Source organism: Limanda limanda, chromosome 15 (assembly GCF_963576545.1).
Source record: "Limanda limanda chromosome 15, fLimLim1.1, whole genome shotgun sequence".
Lineage (NCBI taxonomy): Eukaryota > Metazoa > Chordata > Actinopteri > Pleuronectiformes > Pleuronectidae > Limanda > Limanda limanda.
In genome coordinates, this window is record NC_083650.1 from 4,623,871 (window position 1) to 4,642,796 (window position 18,926).

An 18,926-nucleotide genomic window follows, 5' to 3' on the forward strand; every position below is an offset into this window, starting at 1 on the left:
CTTCACCTTCACCTCCACCTCTTCCTCTTCCTGTACCTCTTCCTCTTCCTCCTACTCCACGTTCACCTCCACCTTCACCTTCACCTCCACATCCACCTCCACCTCCACCTTCACCTTCACCTTCACCTCCACCTCTTCCTCTTCCTCTACCTCTTCCTCTTCCTCCTACTCCACCTTCACCTCCACCTTCACCTCCACCTTCACCTTCACCTTCACCTCCACCTCCACCTCCACCTCCACCTTCACCTTCACCTCCACCTCTTCCTCTGCCTCTTCCTCTGCCTCTGCCTCTTGCTCTTGCTCTTGCTGCATCCATTTTCCTATACCAACTACGTAAAGAAGTCCAAAGCAAATGCCAAAGAAGGCCCTTTTTCAACGAGGCACAAATTACATGTAAAACACCTGAGTAGGTCTTTAGCTGAGTAGGTCATTAGCTGAAATGACCACCAGGTGTTTTGCATTGCAAAACTTATCCTCTGTGTTTTGTACAGATCATTGTATGTAGTGTTGCTTTTACGTAAAAAAAGTAATTCCATGCCAATTCACCAAGAACTATGGTGCACAGGGGAAAAAAAAATCTAAATTACTGTAAAATAAAATAAATAAACTATAAACTAAATATTTTTTCTTATTCAAACATGTAACTTCATTTGTCTGTCCAAATGCAGCATCTTTCCATCTACAGTGATCTAAATTACTGATAAGTTAGGTTTTGAACAGAAAGTTCACTGTTTTGAACAGAGTATCTAAACATTGGTAAAATATGCTGTAGTTCCACAGCGTTTTGCCGGTAGTGAACATTGACTGGGGCAGGTATCCATGAAATTTGGAAGAAGGCGTCATTGCCAGCATTTGTATCTTAGCATAGGGGCAAGTAACCACAGTTTGGTTCACATGGTCTACTGGTATGCTCACTGTGTGAAGTGTTTAGGGAATGTGAACATGGTTTAGGTAAATTGCCTAAAACGATAGGAAAAAACTGTATTACACCTCTGGCAGATCTCTGGTCAACAATGAGAGGATCTCCATCATGTTTTATATATATAGAACCAATAACTAAAGGAATCACAATGAGGGCGGGGCAATTTCATTCATCATCTCTACACCTGATATTCTATTGGCTGTGAGTGTTTGGACTGACAGAAACATTTGTTTCACAACTTTTCTTTGACACAGTCCTGAACCAGAGGCTGGAAATATTTCCAAATAAGAATATAATACTCTTGTTTTTTTTGCTCAGATGAACACACACACACACACACACACACACACACACACACACACACACACACACACACACACACACACACACACACACACACACACACACACACACACACACACACACACACACACACACACACACACACACACACACACACACACACACACACACACACACACACACACACACACATACACACACACAGGAGTTAGCTTAGCTTAGCCACCCTGTAAGAATACGTGTTGTTAGCCGTTAGCCGGTTAGCATAACAGACCTGGATCCTTGATGTTGATGACATCCACCGACACCATATCCGGTTTGTCCAGCGGACCCACCTTCCGCTCCGTCATCCCGGACGGCACCACGTCCGGCTTCGGGCCGAACTTTCGGGGGTAAAAGTCTCCAGCGTTGTGGTAAGACAGACCCGAGGACGTGGACATGGCTCCGTCCATCGCCATCTTGGACTTCCTGATCCCGTGAGCCTCTGCGCTTTGTCTGCACCGCGCATGCGCCAGCACAGATCTACAAATCCTTTGAAAAAGGTTCACATGGTATATAGATCGAACCAAAGTTGTAGTAATTATATAAAAATGACTACCAATAATATAAATTATTATTATTACTATTATCATTATTAGTATTATTGTAATAATTCCCATTGTATTATTATTTGTTATTATACTAAATAAACTATGTATTACAGTATCTATCTATTATTGTTACTGCTACTAGCTCTATAATAATGATAATAAAAATAATTATAATAATGATAGTAAGTTTGCAACAGTTTCTCAAGTGACCTTGTGGGGCCCCGGGCAACTGACACTGAAATGTAGAGAGAGAGAGAGAGAGAGAGAGAGAGAGAGAGAGAGAGAGAGAGAGAGAGAGAGAGAGAGAGAGAGAGAGAGAGAGGGAGAGAGAGGGAGAGAGAGGGAGAGAGAGGAACAGGCATAAACAGGCTTCAAAAAAAAGAATGAGAGAGAGTGAGGTCAGACTTTTTTTCAATGTTTTTCAGATTGTGGTCCGACAGTAAATGTATCTTCTCTATCTGGCTCACAGCCTCTATAGCCCCCTGGATCTGATAAATGACCCTTCAGCAGGACCAGCATTTAAACAGTTAATGATCCAAAGTGTCCGTAGAGGAAATGTGAGATGTTTAAAAAAATCTGCACAACATCTGGCTCCATCCGGGGTGTCACTGAGATGCGAACTCAGAGTAAGGAATGCTTAAAGTGTATTATAATAATAACACATTTTATTTATGGGCGCCTCTCATGACACTCCAGTATTCGAGTGCAGTATTCTGTTGTTTTCCTTCATATCCAGTTCTGTGTCGTCTGGATCGGAAGTTTTCAGGGAAACAAGCCGAGCAAATGTTAGCAGCAGCTCAGCCAATCAGAGACGAGTCAGACAAATACTGAGTTCTAACAGGAAGCTGCTTCATTCACTGGTTTTACTGGTTTGATTAAATCCCATGAAAATCTCATGCTGCCCTCAATCTTTTGATACGAGTTCGAGTTTTTCTTGCCACTTAATGATAACAATAAGCTGCACCTTTTGTGCAAATACGTAAGTAAACACTCGAGACTGGATTGTGCAATGATTATCAGCATGTACCTCCCATATGCTCGCCCTGAACAGGCATATCCCGTAAGTCACATCTGTGTGTGTGTGTGTGTGTTTGTGCGTGTGTGTGTGGAGCAGTAGGAGGTGCTTGTTGCCTCCTCCTCCTTTTACTACACACACAAAGTCACGTACAATCCTCGCTCGCTCACAGCAGATAGACTCTAAGAAAGCAGCTTCTTACTGTTCTCATTTTTAAGTCGTGTGTGTGTGTTTAATTAGAGTTGAATATTCTCTTGACCCTCAGTGAGAAGAAGCAGAGTTTCCATCTCGGACTGTTCAGAATCAGGATGGCCGCCCAACTCAACAAGTTCCAGTCCAAGATTCATATGGCAGAGCATGTCAGTGACGAGGACAAGCTCTACAGGTACAAAGGCATCCTGTACCCGACCATCATGTGCCCGGAGGACCACCTGAAGGCTCTGGAGACCTTCGATGCCCGAGAGGATGACGTCATGCTGGTGGCCTATCCCAAATGTGGTGAGTGACAACGAAGAAATGACCACATTTATTTATGCAGAGAAGAAACATCTGATTCTAAACCCGGACAAGAATCTGATGCTGTGACCTCTGACCTACGGATGGTTTAATTTAGGGTGAAATGAGGGGCCCTGGGCCAGAACGTCTGTTGGAGGTTAAGATTTGTTGTTGGAAAATCAAAAAGAGCTCCGTTAAAGTTGTAATTTCCTGAGTGAGGTTTGCTCCTGATCCTCGTTTTAATTTAGAGCGTCCGCCAACTTAAATCTGTCCAACATTTGTTCTTGTAGATTTTACCTTCATGTTTGAGCTGCACGGTTAAATGAGGCGACAGAAGTGAGAGATAAACGTATTCTAGGTCCTCACAGGGAGGATTTTAATTTAAACTGTGGCATTCTTTTTAAATTGTAGAAATGTACGTTATGTAATTTATTATCTTGTGGGGACAAGTTGATTATTAATCTTGTGCACACAGAGTAAAAAGCTGCATCATGATGACTTAATGTGATTACAGCTTTTAAGAGGTCGTTAATTATTAAAGTATAATGATTAATACAAAGTCCTTCCTTTGGCTGAGCCTGTTTTCCTTCAGTATGCTCAGCAACTGATTCCTGACTTACATGTTTCTCTGTGCAAGAGCAACAAGAATCTCAATGTGTGACATTCCCAGGTGAAGATAAAACCTGATGAGCTGAGTTTTCTCCATGGATGATACAAATCTGGTTGCGGTTAGCAAATACTGGAGGCAGTGAAATGTACCAACCATCAGTGTTTGGATTAATTCCCTCTCAGGCAAAGTCTATTACAACAAACCTACAGAGAATTTCTGCAGAGACTTAAAATTAAGAAGAGATAATTGAAATTTTATTATTTGATCAGTGTGAACAAGCTGAGCAAACGTTTGCAGCAGCTTGACTCCAAATCAACTCCGAGACGTGTCAGAGAAAATCTTTTAAACAAAAGTTTTAAACAAAAAGCTGCTTTATTCTGTGCTTATAATGGATTGAATCAGCTGTTTAGTTTCTGTTTTGATCAGGTGGCAGAAAACTGCATATTATATGTTTAATATTAATGTGCACAAACCGTCAAAGCTTCTCATTTACTGAATGTCATTCAATTATTGTATTTTACAAAACGTCTGTTTTTCTAATCGTGCATTAGAAGAGAAAAACGTGAGCACTTCAACCTTTCAACCCACGAAGCCAAAATAACCACTTACCTGACAGGACTTGTAATTGTGGGAACTCTCACTACACGGATACCTGAATGAATGCGGTGAGGATTAATGGTTTGACAGCACCTTTAATCCCTCATCTCTCTTTGTGTGATTTCACTGGAGGAAGTAGCGTGACACATTCCTGCTGTGGCTGCATGCGCTCCAGGAATGTGTCATGACTTCTCTTCCAGATAAGTTACTTTTTGAAAAAGGCTTTTGCACGCAAGCCCCCCGGCGGAGAGACGACACCAAGACAAGCGAGTTAACTACCTTTGGAGGAATGTCAGGTCTCACACGCCCATCCCACATGTACGTGCATATGTAGGAGCCCGTTCGGACGGGGCCCACATTATGATAGCACGGCCGATTTATCTACTGGTGTGAGACGATGCCTGTGTTCTGGCCAATGGGAGGTCCCCGTTGAGCGGCCTTTTGATGTGGCAGCTAGTTGAATGACTTACGCATTATGATCAGATAATGGTTTCCTGAAATCTCTGTTTTATACGACAGAGAAGAGGATCAACCCGATCTTCACCTCATCACGTTCTTCTTCTTCTTCTGCCATTCATGTCACTGTCATGTGTTCTTACTTTAATTAACGTCTTTGCTGCACCACACCATTCCGATGACTGTGATTCTCAATCGTCCAGGATTTGAGAGGTTTCTCTGAAGTTTAATGACTGTTTTCACATTTTCCAGATCTCAGACCAGGAAGGTTTCACGAAGTTTAACAGAGTTTTGTGAGAGTCTTGAGCAGAAACATAAATCACTTTCATAAAGCTCGAACACTGTGAGATCAACCAAAGTGTTGGAAAATGGCCATTGAATTCTGGGATTTCGCTTAGTTTCCACGAAGCAACCTCAAAGTTTCAAAGTCAAGTCAGATTAATTTATACAACAAGTTAAAACGACAGGAGCGGAGCCAAAGTGCTTCAAAAAGAAGGAAGTAAAAACAGTGAGATTAAACAGAGGCAGTATATACATCAGAGATCTGTGATTTAAAGAAAAGTGAACTAAACTGGGAACTAGTGTGAAAGACAAAAGTCAGTAAGGAGCTCCTGGTCACGTTTCCTGGTTCAGTTTAAAAACAGTAGCATGTTCATATGTGCAGGGTTTAACTGGATGGTGGGAGTGTTGAGGAAGATCATCGCAGAGTCCACAGGGATAAAAACTGAATCCAAAGCGCCACCGCTGATCGAGTTTCTCGGACCGGACGTCTTAAAGGTATTTACTGTGTGTGTGTGTGTTAGTGTGTGTGTGTGTGTGTGTGTGTGTGTGTGTGTGTGTGTGTGTGTGTGTGTGTGTGTGTGTGTGTGTGTGTGTGTGTGTGTGTGTGTGTGTGTGTGTGTGTGTGTGTGTGTGTGTGTGTGTGTGTGTGTGTGTGTGTGTGTGTGTGTGTGTGTGTGTGTGTGTGTCTGCATGAGAGCTTGATTCACTGTCAGACAAATGAAGTAGAAAGTAAAGTTCTGTAAAGTTTAGTTTTATCTTTAAGGTTGAGTCTCTTCTTCCTGATTTCAGTTTGACAATTCAGAGAATCAGTGAAATTTATAAATACAGTTAAATTATTGTGACAGTTCAAACCTTGGACTGTGACCAAGCTGCTGATGCTGAATTTATATACTTGACAGTTCTTGTGTTGGGGGGTTTTAGGACTTGTATCTGATTTAACTTGGATCATTTAAAGAAAGTGAAGGGAACAGAGGCTGAAACATCTGGATTACGTTTATTTACAGGTTTAAATGTCACATCTAGTAAAGTTTAAATTGTTCATTCAGGGGAAATGTAGCTGCTCGGTTGGGATGTGGTTTAAACAAAAGGTCAATGAGGAATTCTTTGAAAATAGTTGATGGGAGAAAAGGTGTAGATCAGCTGTTTCTGAGGATCCTGTGTTTAAGTCTCTGACCTGTTCATGTGCATCAAATTAATCTCTGCAGTTTTGTCAAAAACTTTCCTCGCAGCTCACGGATCAGTCTCCTTCTCCAAGGTTCTTGGGAACTCATATGCACCCCGACAACATCCCCACCACCTTCTACACCAAGAAAACAAAGGTAAAAACCCAATCGTCTGCAGAGAGCAAACTCTCTTTTTCCTTCCATGTTTTTATGATTTTCTCTCTATCCTCACTGGCCTCTTCCTTGCTTTAGTTGAGTAAATTGAAAATTGTACTTTTGTATACACAATGTGTTCTCTTGTGCTTTGATCAGATGCTGGTGGTCTTCAGGAATCCTAAAGACACTCTGGTTTCTTTCTATCACTTCTGCAACAACAACCCGGTCCTCCCGTCCGTACAGTCCTGGGAATCCTTCTACTCCCAATTCATGAGCGGAGAAGGTGAGAAAACCACACACAGGGAAACTAAAACGTTCAGTGGAATTATTTAGAAAGTTCAACTTGATGACCTGACCCTTTGGGCATAGAGGTGGCTCAGAGAGCAGCTCCACCTATATCAGAGGACCAATCAGCTCAGGGCTGTTACTGTGCTTCCACATCACAGTAGCTTGGCTTTCTGTGAGGATCAGTGGTTTCCAGAGTCAGAGGCCCGTCCCACATCCGCACGTCGTAACTCACACTGGCTCACACTTGCACTGCGAGCGTCGAAACCAGTTATTTGTGAAGAAAAAACAGAGACATTATCATATATATCAAACTGTTGACAGTCGCACTCCCTTCAGCAAAAGTCAAATTGAGTTATCCACTGAAAACTCTCATTTTGTAGCACAAGGGTTGTTTATTATCATAACTGTGGTAAGGCCGGCCCTACCAGAGCTAGTGGCAGCCAGCACAAAGCTTTCAGAGTTGACTTATTGTAACTCGCTTTGGATAAAATCGTCAGCTAAATGAAATGTAAAATGTAATAAAAGAAACACAATCCTTAAGCACACAAGGCAGGAGATGGCTGCCGCCCTATGTCAACACAATAAAAAACAAGTTTAAATAAACCAAAACGACCAGCAGGTGGCGATGTTAGAGAGGGAAATATTCTCTTTTACACTCAATCAGCTGCATTTTAATTACAATCCAAAAGTGCATCTTAAGGACAAGAGGTAAAACAACATACATAACAATTCAGCAACTTCAGCCTTTTTTAACAGACTCAACAGTGCTTTCATGCACAAATCTGAGAATACTCACACACTGAATCTATGACAACCAACAAAACACTCCTTAACAAATATTGTCTATTCACACTCCTTACCAAATATTGTTAAGGAGTGTGAATAGACGGCACTCCCACTTTTGGGTGGGACCCACCAGAATAAATGAGAATCACTGACCTGTAGTCCACCCTTGTGCTAAGATCACATTACATTTCTCAGCTACATCCACACCAAATTGTGCACACTCATCTATACAACCCCCCTAAATATTTCATTTTTTCCCCCCTCAAGACCTACATATAATTAATTAAGAAATCAAAGATTCAAAATCAAAAATTATCCTGCAAATGAACAGACCTCCTTGGCCGCGATAGTATTAATAATACCAGCAACAACAATAATAATAATTATATATCATCATCATTATAATAATAACAATAAGCAGCTTTAAGCAGATATGTGTGAGTCAGACTTCTTAGATGCACAAGACAGAGTGTGGAAAGTCTTACTGATTCTATAACAGTTGGAACTTTTTATGTAAAGTGTTAATTTTAATTTTGCATTAATCAAACCAAAACTAACACAAAATGGAATTTCAATAAAGAACCCCGTAGATGAAAAATGTTCTTTCTTGAAATGGCTCCTAGGTCCTTCAATTATTTCTGAGGTTTTTAAGAATAATTCTCCACAGGCTCCTTCACCAAACATTCATATTGTCAACATATTCTTTTGCGAAATATCTACAAGCATTTCTCTTGCATATAGTGCAACATATAGAAGAACAATGTGCGTACAATGAAGGATGAGTCATTTTAATAGTGTCAGGGGGTGTATGAAGAATACCTGCTCCATGCTGAGTCATTAGTTTTTCATGTAAGGCTTTGGACAAGTGTTGTGACTCATAAGTTAAAATAAGATTGTTCTTCAGAACATGTTTAGTTGAAAGCCCTGACTTCATCCAGACTTGCTCCTCTCAGATGTGGGTTGGTCTGCAAAAAGTGACTCTCCTCAACTTTAGTTCTCACCTCGGTTCAAGTTTCATGTGGTGTCGAATGAATATTGTTGGGTGTGGTCAGATATGTATTCAAAGTTGACATTTGACAGATGAGATAAAGAGCGTTGCTTGGTGAACCTGAGAGCTGCTAGGAGGAGGATATTAGCAGCTGTTTGGAAACTAAAGCTGTTTCTTATACGTTCAATAAAGCTTAGTAAAGGTAAATCGGCTGCCGGCTGTTGCTTCATATTTACCATACTGGTTTGAGATTAGTATTAATGTGCAAGAAAACCAATTATTGTGTTTCGCAATATGTCCAACCAAGTGATTGAGGTTACTTCTTGATAGAACAGCACGTACAAACTGTGTAAATATATATAGTTTTATTGAACACTAATTAAACCCATTATTATTTGACAGTGGCATTATTGTGTTAATGGTAAATCAGACAATCAGGAATAGTTTTCACTCAAATTTAATATCCATTCATCGCAAAAGACATTCACCAGAAAACTTGCAGCCAGTACTCAGGAATGATGATACTTCAACACAAAACTGGATCCTTCTCCTGTAAACTGTCAGAAATCTTCTACACCATCGCCAGACTCAGCCACTGTGGACGACACACACAACACACAACACACACTTCACTCTGCAGTTCTTAAATTGTTTTATGTTCTTGTTTCGTGATCACAAATGGCTCTTACCTGAGTAAAACCCAGCTCTATGCGACCTGTCCCGTCCTTATCCAGGGCCTCGAAGGTTTCTGGTTTCAAAGAAAATTCAACGTCAGAACTTAATTGACATGACGTTTGGGGGGGGGGGGGGGGACAAAAAACTCACTGAAGAGCGACTCCAGGCGAATCAGGCAGCACACAAAGTTGTCAAAATCGATGGAGAGGTCTGGTTCACTGTAACGAGCCACAATGATCTGATGCAGAGGGTTGTTCAGAGTGAAACCTGCCCAGATTGGAGAGAAACACAAGAGTGAAGAAACTCACCTACCAGAATAGGTCGTGCATGGATGTACAATGTTGAGAAATAAGTTAGAAAAAAAATGTCATCTGTGTCCCAGACTTCTCACCAGCGTCCTCAACGGCCATCCGCATCTCAGAGGAACTCATACAGCCACTTCGGTCTACGTCTTTCCCTTTGTAAAGATCCTGATAGAAAAGCTAGCATTAATATTATACAGCACCAGTTTACTCATGAATGTGTGTTACACATTGTGTGTTAATGTCCACACAAATGGATAAGGAACACACCAGGAACTTCTCAATCTTTGACCACAGGATCTTAAACTCCACCAATCCCAGCTTGTTACTTCCATCTTTCTTTGACGACAATGTTAAGGATAATTGTGACAACACAAAACCCAATACTTAACATAATGTTACATGGAAGTTTAAAATATAATCAAAATACATAAAGTAAGGATTTTTAATCTAGTACCATATCAATCCACACTGATCTTCCCTAATTTTGAGTGTTTTCAGTTATGCATTAGTGACATCTACCTTCTATTCTGAATGTCAGAAAATTGGGACATTTCCCAAAAGGCAGACAATGGCTATGGGATAAACGTTATCGATTTAGTGTATTTCTTCCGACACGCAGTAACTCAGAACCCAAAGCCAGGATACATCCAGCAGGTTGACCATGTTGCGGCAAGTTGCCAGACTGAATCCACTGGTTTTGATGTCGTCTCCTGAGGGTTAGAATGAATAAAACACAATCATTTCAGTGATTTGCTGCGAACCTCCTCCTCGAGTCTCCATCGTCTTCATATACAGTTCCCCAGTCGAGCCCAGCTAGACCCCGGTGGGTTCCTATTCTGTTCAGCCACAACCCCTTTCAACCTCGATGACACGCCAAAGCGCCAATTAGACTAATTTATATAACATCACATTGAATTATCTCCTGACGGAAATAGCTGAAAGATAAGAAAGAAAGAAAGCCTCTTACTCTTGCTCACCACTCTGTTGAGGATTTTCTGAAGCTCGAACACAGAAATCTCCACATCCTAAGAAACACATGACAAAGACTGTAAATCAACTGAAAACCTTTACGATGACACTTTAAAATATCGATCCAGCTTACGTGTCCGGCAAGCTGGTCGAACAGATTCCTGAAACGGTCACCGATGTCATCTTCATCAATATGAATCTATTGATGGCAAAATAAAAATGATTTCTCCTCTGTAAAATATGAATATCAATATTAGTCTTCCACAGCATACATCAGGGGATATGATTTACCTCCTCCACATGGCATTCCACAGGATCATCGATCTCCCTGAAAGCCAAACGTCACATCATATGATCATTTTGAACGCTGCGATTATAAATTACATACGCTTCGTTATCACGAAATAGCTTTTTTCTCTTAATGAAATGAGCGTACTGGAAATCAGCCTCTTTCTCAGAGAACACCCGCACGTAGAAGTCTCCATTTTTGTTGGGCTCGAAGGTGGAGGGGATGATGAGGTATTCTCCAGGGGGAAGACAGAAGCGGCCGCACACTTCTCGCAGGTTGATGAAGGTCTCGGAGCGTGCGGCTGAGGCGCTGTACTTGAAGAAGTTCTTCTTCAGGTGAACCTGCCTTTTGCCAGAGTACTGGAAAGAGACACGTGCAGTTTGGTCACATGAGGGCACTGCATTCACACACATAGATTGGACCTCCTTGTTTTTATATTTTGAATTGAACACTAATGAGACAGTTGCTTTGAATGCTCATTCTTCAGGAAAATGACGGCTCCAAGCGACAAGTTCATTAAGTGTCGTCCTCTTTGCTTACGTACCTCCTCAGGCAGCTGGAAAGATAAAAACAAATCAAACGTAAGAACATGAGAAAAGTGGCTTCTGCAAAATATGGTCACTGACATTGTCGGCTTTGAGGCAGCTCCTCACCTCGTAGATGGCAAAACCAATTGTCTCCATGTCCTCCCCCATTTTTCTCCTGAGACGCTTGTTCTTCTGCATCAAGCCCACGATGAAGGTGCAGCCCTCCTCGCCATCATCAGGGTCATCATCCACCTCATTCAGCTGTATGACAAACTGAGGATTCATCCAGAAGGAATCTAGGAAGACACATACATTAGGGATGGGTTCAAATCTGGAGTGGCAATTATGCCAAAAATTATGAAACTGGTTGTACCTATGAAGTTTCTGCAGCCGCCAGCTGACACGCCCCTCCTCCATGTGTCTTCAAACTCGGACTCTGCCCATTTTGAGAATTCATCCGTGAGGGCATCAGGGGTGAGGTTGCAGATCTCAAGGCGAGAATATTGACGCAGGAAGTCACGAAATGACATCCTGTAGAAAAAGAAGTACAAGGAAAATGGGAAAAAACTATCACATCCTGCACTTTTTCCTCTTTTTGTGTCATTGGAGATTATTATTTTGTGCGGACATTATGTATGTTTGCTGTTCGGAGACTGTTGAAGTGTTTTCAGTGAGATTTACCAGAACTCCCCGTCCTCCGAACGGTTGGTCAGCCTCTTCCGATCGTCATCACTCACGTATCTCCAGTTGCGAGAACTAGAATTTGAGGGTGTGAGTAAGATGAAAAGTGTTTTGCACAAATTAGCAGCTCTGTGAAGTGAACGCCACACAACTCCTCCACCCACACCTCGAACACACAAAAAAGTCTGTGAAACAACAGGATTTACCAGCCACTGGGCGTGCAAACATTTCTCGGGGTTAGATGCATAACAGAAGTGTGCACAGCTAACACCCTCATAAATCAAAGGATGAGTCACTAAGGCTGGGTCCTCTTACAGGTGTGATTTAACAAGGCCAGGGGCATAGTGCCAATTAACTGCAATAGGCCCATTCATGACATACACTCAAAAATGAATTACCTTTGAATTAATAATATTATCACAGTTCCAAAGCTCAGTCTAAAATGGAGCTGAAACACATTCTTGACCTGATAAATGGTTTTTCAGATAAATATATCTTCATATCCTACAGTGGATAGTGAGTCAAAGTGCTGTGAGGTTCAGTGCTGATGTTAGGGATGTTACCATGCTGGTGTTTGATAGGAATATGTGTTATATGTTCACCACATAGTGCATATTAAAATGAACAACATCACTGCTCCCTTACAGTTAAGCCAAAGCCCCTTGAATAACCCCTGGTGGCAGGCAGAAGTATAGGTTACAAATCCTGCCTCCTCCATGTTAGTGGATTGGATATCGGATATTTTATTCATTCTGCTAATCTGGCACTAGAAGAAGTCATGGGATCACAATAGTCATTGCCTAGGAACCATGTGTGTGCCTGTTGTGGGATTTCCTGCCCATAAAACCCTGACAAGTACACAACACTAACCTGTCACTCCAGTCTCCATTCCACTCCACCTGACCCCATGGGTTTCTAATCCTGACCAACTGCACCATGTCACCGTTGTATTCCACCTGACACAGAATAAGGTTTCAGTTAGCCTCAATCAGAAATGAAACAGTATAATCAAATATAAATACAAATATTAAACTTAAATATTGTCGACCCAATCCCCCGATTGAGATCTGGTAAATGTAGTTGTGTCTTAATTCAGGGGCTACATCCTTCGGAGGACATGATCTTCATGGCCCACGAAACCCCCTCCTCCTTTGGCTTCATAGAACACAAGGGCTGAACCGAACTGAGACGGTGGTCTACAGAGGATTTTCTTATCATTGACGTTGTTATCTTCTAACTCCTCATTCTTTGTCACATATACGTAGCCTCCGCAGCTTCACTTGTACCTGGATGGTCTTTGTCTTTTGATCTGTTTTTAGACATTCCCTCACCTGCTCTGCTCCAGTCAATGAATAGGCATGACCCTTCACCAGCTTGCGACTGGTGACAGCTTCTGAATCACTCGAGCTGGTGATCTGGGACAGAGAGGAAAAAGTAGTGAGGTCAAAACTACCAGATCCCGAGAGAACACCAACAATACTCCATGAAAGTAAAACAAGAAACTCAAACAAACATCAATGGAGCATCCCAGAAGGGATCCTCTGTCCAGGGCCTTCTTGATGATTTTGAAGAGATGGGGATCGGCCTTCTTCAGGTCATGGCACTCAGAAATGCCTCCAGTGAAGTCCTCAAAACCCTCGATGGTGCTGCCTCCAGAGAGAGCCTCGTAGCATCCATTCATCCTGAAGGGGGAAAAAGGTTTCATGAGGGACTACACCAGAGGAGCAGGCCACTGAAACAGAATGATCTAGATGTTCTATTAATCCATACTTGGCGTAGGCCTTCTCCAGCAGTGCGCTCCAAAACTCTGATCCCTCCTCTGAGTGAACAAACAGCAGCTCCCCATCTTTGGTGGGCAAACGGTCATCGACCACCACATCCACCCACTCCCCAAACTGCCAGAACTGAACCACAAGAGAAGAGAAGAGAACACAGCACGTAAAATCAAACCTGCCTGCAGCACTTCAAAAGAATGCAGCTGTGGCATGTGTCCATGTACTGCACCTCGAAGTGAAAGATGCCTGCGTAGTTCTTGTCAAAGCTCTGGTCGTGGGGTACAACCCGAGTCAGAACCTGTTTGTTGAGGGTCAAAGATGCGATGGCTGCGAGGAGCCAGCAGTCACCTGAACACAAGTTGACAAAGTCGTAAAAACAAAGGGGACTCTTCTGTGGAACAAAACCCACCAGACACCTCAGCTGTGCACAATTACTGCTTGCTCACATTCTCTGCATTGCTCAGTAGCAGCAAACGCTGAAGAATGAGAGAGTTTTGCAAGAGGCAGTTTGTGCAGAGTGACTATGTTTATGTCAATGCACAGGAATTTACTGAGAGTCCGGACGTTGACATGGGATTTCAATGTATAGTTAGAAAAAGTACATGCAAAAGGATCCAGGAAGAACAAGATGACAGTGATGCATGACCTCATCATATCTGACAACTGATGTGCATGCAAAGTCATTAAAATACTTTGGAGCTGTTGAAAATGGAAATATATGTAAAATAAATACCGCAAATATCAAAAAGCATTTCTCACCAAGTGCTCCTTGGCAAATGTCCGTCCTGGTGGCATTTTCAACTATGAATTTTGGATTGGAGGTCAACTCCTGAAAGAAAAGAGATGGAAATGAATGAAGCAGTCATTATTATTATACTATCTATCTACCTATCTATCTATCTATCTATCTATCTATCTATCTATCTATCTATCTATCTATCTATCTATCTATCTATCTATCTATCTATCTATCTATCTATCTATCTATCTATCTATCTATCTATCTATCTATCTATCTATCTATCTATCTATCTATCTATCTATCTATCTATCTATCTATCTATCTATCTATCTATCTTATTTTAACATTTTACATCATGATTCATTCTAATCATGCATTTCTTTATTCCTAAAATACAACATGTTTTGGATGTTGACGCACTTCAGGCAAATGGTGCAAATATAGTAGATTACACCCTCTCTCTATTCTGCATGGTGTATGACCACACCCATATTAATATTATAAACAAACTGAAGCTTTTAGAGCAAAGCACTTGGATGTTGATAAACAGGAACTGGCTTCATCACTGAACAATAGCAGCACCGACTGCCTGTAAAAACAAGGGTGTAGGAAAAGATGAGGAAAAAGGTGCATATAGTCCCTCCACCAATATTTAGAATGAGAAAAATACCCACCGAGGGTCTCTTCCAGGTGACGCCCCGCACTTTGTAGGAATTTGGCCCCAGCTCGTTGAAGCCCAGGGATGAGGGCAGCGCTTCGAAGAGGTCATCCTCGAACAGGCGCCCTCTCTCCAGGCAGCTGTCCCTCAGGGCCTCGTAGTCCTGGTTCAGGTACTTCACCGCGTGCGAGTGGGTCCCGATCCCGAGTGACCGCTCTCGGTTGTGAGCAAGTTTGCTCGCGATGCCCGACATATTCAGCAGCTTGTGACACGTCCTGTCTGCCTGTGAGTCTCCTGGTGTGTGTGTCTGTGTGCAGTCAGGGTATCTTTGTTGCATCTGCAGTCCAACTTGTTTCCACGCCCTGACCAGGCTGATTTTCTGGTTCACCCAGTTTTCCTCTGTGTGTCTGGATTGGATTGTTGGCTCGGGATTGGCCCAGATGTGGACCACGGTGTCTGTATCAGAGAGATTGTATCTCTAATATATTTCTGTATCATTTCTGTACACTCACAGGAATGTTTTGCTTAAAATGATAACGTTATCTATTACAATTACATATAAAATGTTCATGTAATTTATCAAATACGTTCAATGTAAAGGGGCACATTGAGTATGAGTTCACTATCATGTTGAGTTGAAACGACTTGAAAGTAATTTGATTAAATGAAGTTACACTTATTCATAAAATGTAATTTCATAAAAATGTGAGTGTATCATAGAAAACCCCACAGCCCTTGTTTTTGCAGGAATAATTTGTTACAGGGAAAAACAATGAAAAACTTAGGTGAAGACAATATTGGAATCATTTAATCTGTGTTATCTGTGCAATATTAAAATAAATAGGAACAGTCAAGAGGTTTCTCACTTTTTTATTTTCTATTATCTGACATAGGTTTTCCAGGAGCAAAACACCATTTTTAATAATTGTCTTATATAGGATTTCTCCATTTATATGAAGGCTACAGCAAATGCAATTGAAATGTGTAATATAGCATGTAAATGTGTGATAAAGTGTATTTTAAATGCTTTTTTCATTGGGTTAACTTGTCTGTGTTGTTTCCACAGCTAGTTGATAGACAGGCACAGCCACTGCAAAGAACAAAAACAAGACGTTATGTAACAACACTAGTGTCTAAAGTGGGAGTGCCTTAAAACACAGACACTCTTTTTTCTCACCTGCTGCATATCCAGCTCGATCTTCCCTGACTCATCTCTTTCCAGACACTTGAACATTTCTGGTTGAGAGGAAAAACACAAATACGGGCAATGTAAGCATGCAGGCCACAGCTCTGATACAGATCAATGGGAGATTTTAGAAGTTGTATTTGCTGACACTTACTGAAGAGCATTTCCAGTTTAATGAGACACAAGAGGAGAGACGGGAAGAGGCTGAGCCGGGAAACCTGAAAAGGTTATAAGTCGGACAATTTATGTTTAGTTTAGACTTTATGTTTTGCAGCTGGTTAATAAAATATAAAGTATGCTGGATTGTCTCTGGTTGTTTTTGGGAGACATCGTCACTCGCCACAGATTAAAGAGGTTTACTTTACAGCTTCAAATCAAGTGTGTGTGTGTTTGTGTGTTTTTGTGTAGTGGCTTGGGGGTCGTACTTTGATCACGCTTTGGCCTGGGAGAAGAGAATGAATGACCACAATGTCATGATTGTCACCTATGAGGGATTAAAGCAGGTAACACACACACACACACACACACACACACACAAACACACACTCTTTTTGTTTATAATATTAAAAATAAATTAGATTTAAAAACTTTACATAAGAATCTGAAATGTTGTGATTAAACAATTTTGTTCCACTTACAGAATCTTTTTCTAATCATTGTTGCTGCTTGTTACTGGTAAAATAACTTCTCAATATGAGCTGAAATATCTTATTAAGTCAAAGTTAGATATATTTTGATAAAATAACACAGTTTTTCCAATGCAAAACCTACTCGATGAGATCAGGTTCAACTTTCACTCACTGTGTTTCTGTTTCCTGTCCTGCAGGACCTGAGTGAGGGCATTCGTCAGATCTCCAGCTTCTACGGTTACCCCCTGACGGAGGCTCAGGTCCAGCAGATCACAGAGGAGAGCTCCTTCAAAGCCATGAAGGAGAGCGCGGCCAACTCCCACGGCACCATTGGAAGCGCCATCTTCAGAAAAGGTGCGTGAATCTTGTTTTTTAACCAAAACGAAACCTCCCAAATCCATTTAAACTCCCATGATCCTGCACTACTTTCTCACTAACTGAGACACTGAGCTCCAAATTTTATTGGGCTCTTCTTTGGGTCATGAGAATCCAGAAACATTTCTGGACTGTCATGACTGGTTCTATGGTTTTTTACTAAATCCTGGAGTCACACAAACAAACACAGATGAAAATATGTTTCACTCTTGTCTCAGTTTGACAGAATAAACACACAGTATATTTTCATTTTCCCTTTTGTTTTAATTATTTAAACTTAAAGTAAAACAGGACTTTAACCGTGCCATGTGTTTTTGTTGTTGAGCAGGTGAAGTTGGGGACTGGAAGAACCATTTCACACCTGAACAGAGCCGTGAGATGGACGAGGCCTTCGCCAAACACCTGGCAGGAACCAAGCTGGGAGAGAAACTTGACTACCAACGATACTGTCAGTAGGAAGCGGGAGAGGAGAGAGGGAGGGTCAGACAGTCCTCCCCTCAGACGGGTACCTCGCCACCTTGTTTCGACTGAAACACCAACCACCACATCAACATTTAACAGCTCTCACCTCAGTCAGTAGCGGACGCTATCACTGCCACAGTTTCAGTTCAGGGCCAAATTGAAGAAAGAGCGTCTCAGATTAAACACGGTCGAACACAGGAAGACAGCAGGTTATCGTTTTGTCTCTGTGCAGATAAAACCGCACAAGATAAAACATGTTGATAATTGAGCGATGAAGTTGCTCTCAGATGGATTTTTTCTTCTCATCAAACAGAAGATTTTCATATTTGTTCGAACTGTTTCTTCTCTTGTGCAGCTGCACTTCACCTGACGTCTCAATGTGAGTCAAACATCAATCAAACAGTCAAACACCACAATGTCATAAATTAATAAACATGGACGACAGGACAGGTACCAAAGGTGAAACCTGTTGTCTCAACTGCTCCCTGGCTGGCTCCTATCTCCTCCTTGTGAGCAGATGCAACATGGACCAAACTGAAAATGTTAGTGTTTTTCACCTGCAGATGATTGTTTACATCCTGGTTCTTCTTATTCACTGATGTTTGACACCTGATTAAAACACCTGAGTTGCCTTTCTTCAGGCAGCATATGAACTCATGAATGAAGCATGGTAATTAGAATCAGAATTATTTTTATTGCCACGTATATTTGCATATATTGGAAATTGCCATGGTGTGGTTGGTGCACTGTACATAAAAACAAAACAGCAATATATACATTAAGAAACAATACGTTACTTTAATCTGTGGCTTTGGAACAAAACTGTGATCAGATTATGGGCTGTCACAAATATACACAAACCCTACATTGTACTGCATGATTTTTGTATTACACATGGTACTGTACTTACTGAGCAGGATGATGGTGAGAAATTAAAGTCTTTTTCCAGAATGATTTTGGTTCTGTGATTTCTCATCAGTGAGGTTAACATGTGTTCTGGTG

The 18,926-nt window shown here is 41.5% G+C and overlaps 2 protein-coding genes across 2 annotated transcripts in view; one reads left to right on the forward strand and one right to left on the reverse strand.

Moving 5' to 3' along the window:
• The window catches only part of slc30a6 (solute carrier family 30 member 6), a 40,890-nt gene extending 39,202 nt beyond the window's left edge, over positions 1-1,688 (reverse strand). Inside the window, exon 1 of the mRNA XM_061087276.1 lies at positions 1,500-1,688. Coding sequence (XP_060943259.1) covers positions 1,500-1,683 — 184 coding nt within the window. The 5' untranslated portion in view covers positions 1,684-1,688. The remainder of the gene's footprint in view (positions 1-1,499) is intronic.
• A 1,261-nt stretch (positions 1,689-2,949) lies between these two features.
• On the forward strand, positions 2,950-18,878 carry sult6b1 (sulfotransferase family, cytosolic, 6b, member 1). The gene is made up of 7 exons (XM_061087278.1): positions 2,950-3,328; positions 5,653-5,765; positions 6,500-6,589; positions 6,746-6,872; positions 16,867-16,961; positions 17,285-17,441; positions 17,791-18,878. Exons 1-7 carry the CDS (start codon positions 3,139-3,141, stop codon positions 17,916-17,918), a joined length of 900 nt encoding a protein of 299 aa, XP_060943261.1. The 5' UTR covers positions 2,950-3,138; the 3' UTR covers positions 17,919-18,878.
• The last annotated feature ends 48 nt before the right edge of the window (positions 18,879-18,926 follow it).